At 38.0% G+C, this 9,067-nt stretch overlaps 1 protein-coding gene across 5 annotated transcripts; it reads left to right on the top strand.

Annotated features, from left to right (window-relative positions):
- The first annotated feature begins 824 nt into the window (after positions 1 to 824).
- On the top strand, positions 825 to 5,975 carry LOC145037129 (casein kinase II subunit alpha-1-like). 5 transcript variants are annotated; one of them, XM_078985708.1, is made up of 13 exons: positions 825 to 1,297; positions 1,393 to 1,556; positions 1,906 to 2,271; positions 2,429 to 2,492; positions 2,561 to 2,638; positions 3,214 to 3,350; positions 3,436 to 3,501; positions 3,578 to 3,660; positions 3,751 to 3,814; positions 4,078 to 4,134; positions 4,582 to 4,655; positions 4,797 to 4,861; positions 5,613 to 5,975. In XM_078985708.1, the coding sequence occupies exons 5-11, from the start codon at positions 2,629 to 2,631 to the stop codon at positions 4,588 to 4,590; spliced, it is 426 nt and encodes a 141-aa protein (XP_078841834.1). In that variant the 5' UTR covers positions 825 to 1,297; positions 1,393 to 1,556; positions 1,906 to 2,271; positions 2,429 to 2,492; positions 2,561 to 2,628; the 3' UTR covers positions 4,591 to 4,655; positions 4,797 to 4,861; positions 5,613 to 5,975. The 5 variants fall into 5 exon arrangements, with proteins under 5 accessions (XP_078841834.1, XP_078841835.1, XP_078841836.1 ...); XM_078985709.1 differs by adding an exon at positions 1,734 to 1,799 and having other exon boundaries at positions 825 to 1,556; XM_078985710.1 differs by having other exon boundaries at positions 825 to 1,556; positions 4,582 to 4,647.
- Positions 5,976 to 9,067: the final 3,092 nt, after the last annotated feature.

Raw genomic sequence — 9,067 nt, 5'->3', positions numbered from 1 at the left:
CTTCCAAAAACCCTTGGATTGAGGATGATTAGATGGGAAACGATGAGAAAGATTAGGTGTTTGAAATCCTAAAAGTGGAGAAGATACCTTAGAGCAGAAGCATGTGATCGATGGTCGATGATGATGAAGGGAGTATCCATCTTCTTCCATGTTCTTTACCCTGGTTACCAAAGTGATTAATTTCTCGATGTAGTTACCCAAAATCAAACCTCCATTCTCCCATTCCCGGTGATTTGTGTGCCAATGTTCTATGCGATTTTACCTCCATAAATATATTATATGAGAGAGAAGGGAAGGAGACGAGGATGTTGATAAGAACTGGTGTTTTTTTACCTATAGAAATCCGGTGGGTTTGGATGCCGACGATATGGATGATCGGTGGTGAAGACGAGAAAGAAGAAAGAAACATGGCTGGAACAGAGGGTAACAGCCTCCGTTTTCTGCTTGAGTTTTCGAGAGAGAGAGAGAGAGAGAGAGAGAGAGAGAGAGAGAGAGAGAGAGAGAGAGAGAGAGAGAGAGAGAGAGAGAGAGAGAGAGAGAGGTGGGTCCTTTATTATTTTTTTAATTGTTAAAATAAATAAATAAATATTAAAATTTAAGAATAGTGAAAGAAAAATGAAAAATAAATACCCCAAGGGTATTATAGTCATTTCAATTTTTGGAGGGACCATTTTCACATACAAACTACTCCAAAAGGACTACGAAACCAAAAAAGTCACTGTTTGGACTAAAACCCCAAAATTTTGTATACCACAGGGACCATTTTTGCAATTTACTCTTTTTTTTATGCCTAAACGCGTTTTTTTAAAGGGGGGAAACGAAATCCTCTGAACTTCTAAAATTTTGAAGAAGCCGCTTCTACCCTCTCTCCTCAATATCTCCCTTTTCATTCACTCCTTCCTTCTCTCTGTAAACCCTAAGCCATCGCCACTGCCACCGCCATTGAACCTTAAAACTCAATACACACTAGAATCCTACAATAGAATCCTAATAATCCTTTTGAATCAGCGCATCCTTTTGAATCGGCTCCTCTCTCTCTCTCTCTGCGCTCTCTCTCTCTCTCTCTCTCTCTCTCTGCGCTCTCTCTCTCTCTCTCTCTCTCTGCAAGCCCTAAGCTGCCACCACCAACATCGAACCCAATAAGCTTCTAAGAGTTTGGAGTGCATCTACAAACCTAAGCACACACTTCCGCCTTCTCCTGCAACCCATCTCTCCTCTCCACCACCGTCGCTGACCTACACGCTGCCCGTCAAGGAGACCCATCTGATCCCACTCCTTCTTGGTTCACTCCCACAAGGTACATTCTTCATATGTCCTCTCTCACAAAAAATTGTTTCTTCTTTCTGTCTTCAGTTTGACATCCCCGCAATTTTCGAGGACTGACTCTCGTAGGTACGTCTGCGTTATCGGAGTGGCACGGGGAAGAAAGTCGACGCACGGAAGAGCAAGAAGTCCAGGAAGAAGTCCGGTGGGAGTTCAGGATCTAGGGCAAACATGTACCTCCCACCGGTGCCTTTGAAGGAGCCAATTTCAGGTTGAGTGAAAGTGGATTTCGGGTAAGTTGTACTTTCAATCTTTTTCTTATTCGAGCATGAGAAGGGTTCGTTGGGGTTAACGGGTTTACAGAACTTGGGAAACACTTGTTTTATGAATAGTTCTCTAGTCTCTAGTCTCTTTTTGATTTTCTTGCTTTCTAGGGCTATTTTTTGATGATGCAAACGGTTTTTTGTCAGTATATAACAGATCAGTTGGTTTTGGTCATCATTAATGAAATTAGCCCTAAATGTCCGATATAAATGGTTGGTTTTGTTCATTTGTATTTATGCAATAATAGTTCTAGTAGCAAACAAACAAGTAGAAGATTATTGATTTTTTTATGGCTATGGTCGATGGGTATGATGACAGGGTGAGATTGCAATGGCATTTGGGGATTTATTAAAGACATTATGGGCTCCTGGGGTAACAGTTTTACCACCACGAACATTCAAGTCCAAGCTTGCTCATTTTGCTCCTCAATTTAGTGGCTTCAATCAGCATGATTCTCAAGTTTGTTCTGTTCTCTAGAGTTGATACAAGTGATTTTCAGGAAGAAAAGGGTGAAACGGTGTGTGATGTTACAAAGGGGAAGTGGGTTTATGATGAGAGTTATCCTCTGTACTCTGCTTTTACTTTCCCTTTTATAGATGAAGGTTTCAATTGTGAGGCCAATGGAATATTGGACAAAGACTATATGAAATGGAGGTGGAAGCCTCAAGATTGCTACATTCCAAGGTAATTTTTTTAATGCTTAGTCTTGCAAGCACTTTTCAGATAGAGAGGTATTCTCTGATTACCTTGATTCTAAATATGCATAAAGTTGCAAACATTGATACCCCTAAAAAACCTGAGCTGTTAGGTTCTGATTTTGAATGAATTACGTTGTATATAGGTTCAACGCAACAAACATGCTGGATATCACGAAAGAGAAAGGAAACTATTGTTTCATATTTGTGGTAATGAAGTTTTAGAGTTATATGATCTGGAATATATTCCCATTTACTTGATTGTCTTCTTGTGACAGGATTACAAGTGCACAGTTGACCAAATACTAATCAATTAAACTTTCTGATTATTTTGATTCCTAATTAGATGGCAGCAGGTATAACTTTCCATTTTTGTTTATTGTACAATAGTTTATTTAAAAAGGGTTCTTATTTTTTTATTTTATTATTCATTTTCCAGATTAGTTTGCATATTGAAGACAAGACCAATATGCCCCTGACATACATTTGCTCTGTTTTCTTCGGTTTCCAAGACATGATGGAATTTTTTTTTTATTCGAAAAGTCCATAGCATAAATAAGAAAATACCCATATACCCTTGTTAGCATATGACTTGTTTTTGTCTAGACCTGAAAGTACCAATCACGTGAAGATCAAGTTAGCTTTCCTTTGTTCAGACCCATTTTAGCCCTTTATATAGATACAATAAGACAAAATTTGACTTCTGATCAAAGATTTAATTTTAGTTCTAAGCAAAGAATGAATTCTTCCATATATAGAAATAATTTCATGCGAACGATGTTTTGCTTTGATTCCATTCCTTGAATAAACAAATCAGTGCATCCTTATATCCTTATATCTTTATCCTGTTAAGGACCAGATTATTTTCAAGGTCATGTATCCAACATTAACATACTATGATATTTGATATTACGTTTATGAGTTTCTGAAGGTAACTTTATCTTTATCATGGGATTTGGTGAGAAGGGTAAAATGGTAAATTTTTTGAAGTTGGTACTAGTCTCTTATGTGGGGTTGCAGGCATTGGATTATTCACAGAGATGTGAAGACTCGGTTGCATGTTTGCAGGAATGGATTTTTTTTTTAATATTATACTGCTGACGTGGCATTTTTTTTTAATAAATCCAGCTCAACAGTTTAACTTTTGATGCAGATATTTCTCAAGGAACCTTTCTTTTACAGGCATGACAATCAGGATCAGCTTGTGAAAATTGCTAGGGTAATATTTTTTTTTCTTTTTAAAAAGTATTAATGCAAGAATTAATAATTTAGTAAAGTTTGTGAACTGAGAATAGGTGCTTGGGACTGGTGAAATAAAAGCATATTTGAACAAATATCAGTTAGAACTTGAACCACAACTTGAAGCTCTTGTTAGAAGGTAATATTTAATCTTTATAAAATAAAAAATATATAATATTAAGATTTAATCGATATCATATACTAAAGTATTATATTCTTTTGTCATCAGGCATAGCACGAAACCATGGTCAAAGTTTATGAATGCAGATAATCAACATTTAGTATCTCCAAAGGTAATTTCTTTAATCTTATAAATTAATTATTGGTTACTAAATAAAGCTAAATAAATACGTTGTCATACAAACATGCTTAAAAGGTTTACCATATATATATATATATATATATATATATATATATATATATATATATATATATATATATATATATAGAGTTAGTATTTATTTGACACCCATTCTTGTTTGGTTGATTTACATAAAGAAATAACTTGTTCCATGGTTATTCTTTAGAGGTGACAATGTTGAGCTTCATCTTGCAGCTTGCCTCATGGAAGCCGTTAGAGAGTTTCAATTACAATAAAGAGGAGATAAACCAGGTCCAGATTTGCATTATCTATTTTTCTTTTATATGAGTTTCAATTACTTCTAAAGGTTGTTGATTGTGTGATTAATAAAATCTTTTTCGTTTTAGCTAATGTTCAAGTCATTACTAGCAGCAGCTCCTGATGCCTGCTGCTTCTGATTATGTCTTTTAATCAAATTCAAACCAATGATTTTTTAATAAAATAAAAGTTTGACTTTTTCAGTTTTGTTGAATCAACAACTTAATAACTGAAATGTAAAAGTATAGTTTCAGTCCATATTATTCAGATGATCTAATAACTACATGTAATGCAGGTGGTCACTAGGTGCAGTAATGTATGTTAGTGTTGTATTACTATTTGCTGTTAGTGTTGTATTACTATTTGCTGAGGATATTTTTGTCATTTTCTTTTATTTCATGATTGTTTTTAACTATTACTATTATTGCATGTGGTCACTAGGTGCGATAATGTATGAGATGCTTGTTGGATAACCTCCATTTTATTCGGATGATCCAATAACTACATGTAAGAAGGTATAACAAGCTGCAACTGATTATTATTTTTATTTGTTTCCCATACCAAACATTATGAACGTACGCTTAAATAACTGATTTGTAATCGTGATGAAGCTTTAGTATTTGTTAACTCATGATCCTTGTTTTCTTATCTCAAAGGATGATGATGAAGAAACAAGCTTACCAAAGGACAATAGTGAAAAAACTACACGTCCCCAAGGAAGGTCATTTTCTTGCTCAAAATTGAATTTAATTCTAAATTATTCATTATATCCAAATTATTAATACATAGGTATATATTACAAGAAGTGAAAAAGAAACATCCATTTACATACTATATATATTATTAGATTAAGGGGTTGTTTTTTTTACTTAATGGGCTTAATGGGTTAAGAACTTAATCTAGACTTATTCTACACAGAATGATTTGATGGGTTAAGCCAAAAATTCAGGATTAATGTATTAAAACACTAATTATATGCCTGTTTTCCCTTCTTTTTTTCTTTCCTCCCAACTCTTTTTTGGAATGGGTAAAATGGTCATTTCATTTCATTAATTAGATGGTTTATTTAATCTAGAATAGAAACAGACTCGGACAGAAATAACACCTTGATGTTTATAATAATAATATTTAATACTAACAAAATAGGGGATTTTTATATGAACTCAAATCAGAATCATCAATTTTTTAAACATGATGAGAAGGTTACCGAGGGATACGGATAGTATTGTCAGTGAACAAGGTGAACAGGAACTAGTTCTGATCTATCGTCTATACAAAAGGCGTAAATGTCCTTCTTATCCTCATAATTGAAAATACTCCGTGTAACAAATATGAATGATTCCTTTAAGATTAGTGATTAAAAAGAAACGCCCTCCCTCGTATATGGTTTTCACCTTTGGTAACATAAAGATTCCTAGATTAAAGCTCATTATGTGATTGTGTGATTAATAAAAGTTTTTTTTTTGTTTAAGGTAATGCTTCAAGCCCTTACTTGCCATCCATGCCCAATGGACAGCCGCCCATAACACCGAGTTCAACATTTTTACCTGGTACATCTAGTGGCAAACCAATGACACAAAGAATTTTTTGACATGATATGTGAAACAAGAGATGTTGGAGCCCTTAGAGAAGCTAAGCAAAAACTGGAGAAGTGAGTTGAAGATATGACATGGAGATTAGACTTTTAAAAGCATTTGAGGGTATATTTTTTTATATTTCTTGTATCTAATTACTTTGTAAATTTTTGTTACAACTTCTATTGATTTGTTTTATCTTTCAATGGAACGATTATTTGTATGACATTAAGTTTTATGCAATGGATTGTATTTTTTGTATATGATATTTTATTTTCTATTATGAGACATTAAATACAAATTTAATTTGAAAATTAGTAAATCTATAAATAATTTTTTTTTTAAACATTTAAAATTATGATACGCAAAAATGTGCGTCATCTTCATTTATGACATGGTCTTTCTTGACAGGGGCTTTCTTGAATGCATTGCGTGTCATTAACACGCGTGTCGTCCTCCTTTATGACAGGGCCTTCCTTGATACGCATTGCGTGTTGTAAACGCGCGTCGTAACTGCGCGTTGTCTCTCTTTATGATAGGGCCTTCCTTGACGCGTATTTGCGCATCGTCTGAGCCTTTTACGACGCGCAATGAGCGTCGTAAAAGGCTGTTTTCCTAGTAGTGTGTAAACTCTGCCTTGCTCGAGTGGCAAAATCGAAAGCTGATCCGGTTCTAGTACCCTCTCCGTACACTGTGAGCACTCCCCCACTATGGTCTCGTATAGTCACCACCAGATGCTCGCAATCTATAACAGCTCCGATTCGACTCAACCAATCCATGTCCACAATAACACAAACATCTCCCATCGCAATCGGTACTAGATCTATCGGGAACTCAACACCGAAGATTTCGAGCACACATCCTTGAATCACATCAGTCGTATATACCACTCGCTCTTCGGCTATAGAAATTCGTAGAGGCCGACTCAACACCTCTCGTCGGATACTAATGTGCTGACTAAACGCTAATGATATGAAAGATCGACTCTCACCTAAGTCAAATAACACGAGAGCAAGTACATAACATCAGATCGACTCTCCTCCACTGTCAACTGTAAGGCTCTCCCATGAGCCTTCGATGCCTTGGCCTTCGCTGGATGGAACTCAGTAGCTCAGACGACAACATGGTCAGATCCCTGAGGTGCTCCCTGTGCCGACCCCCGCAGCTGTGGACACTCGGCCTTCCGATGGCCAGTCTGGTTGCAGTAGAAACACACTGCAAATCCCTTGGGGCAATCCTTAGCCATATGCCCCTCCTTGCCACACTTGTAGAAAGACCCCGCTCGATAAATCCCCTCATGGCTCTTGCTGAACTTGCCACAAGTGCGGCCCTTCTGGTTCCTTGATCTCGCATCGGTGGGCTTTGCCCGTTTGCCTGCCAGCTGGGATTGTGCCGCTCGTCGATCTCTCCCCTGAGACTCCGCCTCCTCCCTGGCCTATGTCTCGAGCTCAATCTCCCTCTTCCAAACATTTTCCTGGAGCTTGGAAAATGTCCGGTATGTCGAGTTCGCCACGAAATCGTGAATGTCTCTCCACAGAATACTCAGATATCGACTCATGCATGCCTGCTCAGTAGACACATGCTGAGGGTAAAACATCTCCCTCTCATGAAACATCCTGGTGATCACAGTAATAGACTCAGTTCCCTGTTTGAGGGACAAGAACTCCTGGGCCAACCGTTCCCTTTCCACTGGGGGAATGTACCCATCACGAAACATGGCGGTGAACCTCTCCCATGTCACTGAAGCTAGCTCTGCAGAAGTGAAGTGCGCTGTCACAAACTTCCACATGTCCTTCGCTCCTAAGCGAAGCTGGTACAGTGCAAACTGTACCCTCAGATGCTCCGGACATGAATACGTGTAGAAGCACCCCTCAATGTCAGAAATCCACCTCATCGCAGCTATCAAATCATGCATCCCATCAAACTCTGGTGGCTTCGTGTTGCTGAACTCTCGGTACAGCAATGAGTTACCTCCCTGTGGCCTGGAAGCAGCGACGGCTGCGGTGGCTGCAGCATCAATAGGAGCAGCGTACCGCTCATCAAAAGTGTCGATCAACGTGGTCTTGATAGACCCAAACATCTCCGGCATCTCAGCTCATATGGCCATAGCCACCTCCTCATGAATCATCCTGCGGATCTCCTCATCACTAACACCACTGCGCTCTGGGGTGTGGCGCGTACTCACCATGATGTCTCTGAAATACAACACAAAAATGTCAGAGACTCGCTCGAGTGTAGTTGCACTCGATAACTCAACCCTACTTGCTCCCTTGTACCCCCAAGGATTCTGACTTTAACTGCGCACTGATCGGGTGTCTTCAGTAGTATGGGCCCTATACAACCTTCCACACCGCATTAGTATTCACCCCAAGTCCTCCTCCTAGGATCCCAGATCATAAGTACTCTAATCTTGCTTTGCATAAGCTACTCTCCAACAGACCTCTCGTAAGCTCCTCGCTACAACCTATTCACTCTCAAGCATCTCATAGTAGCACTAATCTCCAAGGCTAAGGCATCACAATAAGGCCACTCTAGTCCTAATATGAATACCTAGCTTACTCTAGCATGCATAACATATCATATCGTATCTTATAATACATAAAGTAAGGGTATTTTGGGAAATCACCGTTCGGACGCTGACTGATCGTACACACTACTCTGTTATGCTTGTTTCAAAACCTTTTACTCTTCTAGAAAAATTCGTTTTATTGTGAAAAATTTCTCAAATCCTCAATTTGAGTTCAGATACGCCTGAAGATGCATCCGAGTCCCTCAAACCAAGGCTCTGATACCAACTTGTAACGATGAGAATTTCCAAAAGAAATTTTTATTTTTCAACACAATAAAAATCATATAATTTTTCCAAATCTCATGTTATCAACTATCATCACAAATAAACATATCCCAAAATCTCAAAAACCATAATCTTCTGCCAGTGTGTACAAATCATGGCGGTGCCTTCCCGTGATCCTCGCTTGTACCTGAAACACACAACACATAACATGGTAAGCATAAATGCTTAATGAGTTCCCCAAAATACCACATACAACACATATTAGCCACTTGAGGCTATAATTGTAAGTCCCTAATTCGCCCGTGTATCAATCAGATCCATTTGATGGTGCGGAATCCCAATCAAACCGATGATGTAATATCAAATAGAAGAGACGGAAAAGAAGAAGAATATGAATCTCAATGTATTGATGAACAAACTGATGATCCGGATACAAAAGATTTACACACAACACACACTCTTTTCTCTCTCTCTAGGCCGTACACTCCTTTTCTATTCATCACTCTACTCCTCACCCCTTACACCTATATTTATACATGAGAAACATGGGCTTGGTGAA

The sequence above is a fragment of the Lactuca saligna genome, chromosome 3 (genome assembly GCF_052625555.1).
Source record: "Lactuca saligna cultivar CGN05327 chromosome 3, ASM5262555v1, whole genome shotgun sequence".
In the NCBI taxonomy this organism is placed as follows: domain Eukaryota; kingdom Viridiplantae; phylum Streptophyta; class Magnoliopsida; order Asterales; family Asteraceae; genus Lactuca; species Lactuca saligna.
The sequence above is the reverse complement of the archived record's forward strand: the minus strand, read 5'-3'. Positions and strand labels throughout refer to the sequence as shown.

Excerpts from the sequence above, each read along its gene's own strand:
- LOC145037129 (XM_078985708.1), top strand. Across the intron at positions 3,661-3,750 it reads CTTGAAGCTCTTGTTAGAAG|GCATAGCACGAAACCATGGT; the intron begins GTAATATTTAAT and ends TTTTGTCATCAG. Across the intron at positions 3,815-4,077 it reads AACATTTAGTATCTCCAAAG|CTTGCCTCATGGAAGCCGTT; the intron begins GTAATTTCTTTA and ends TTCATCTTGCAG.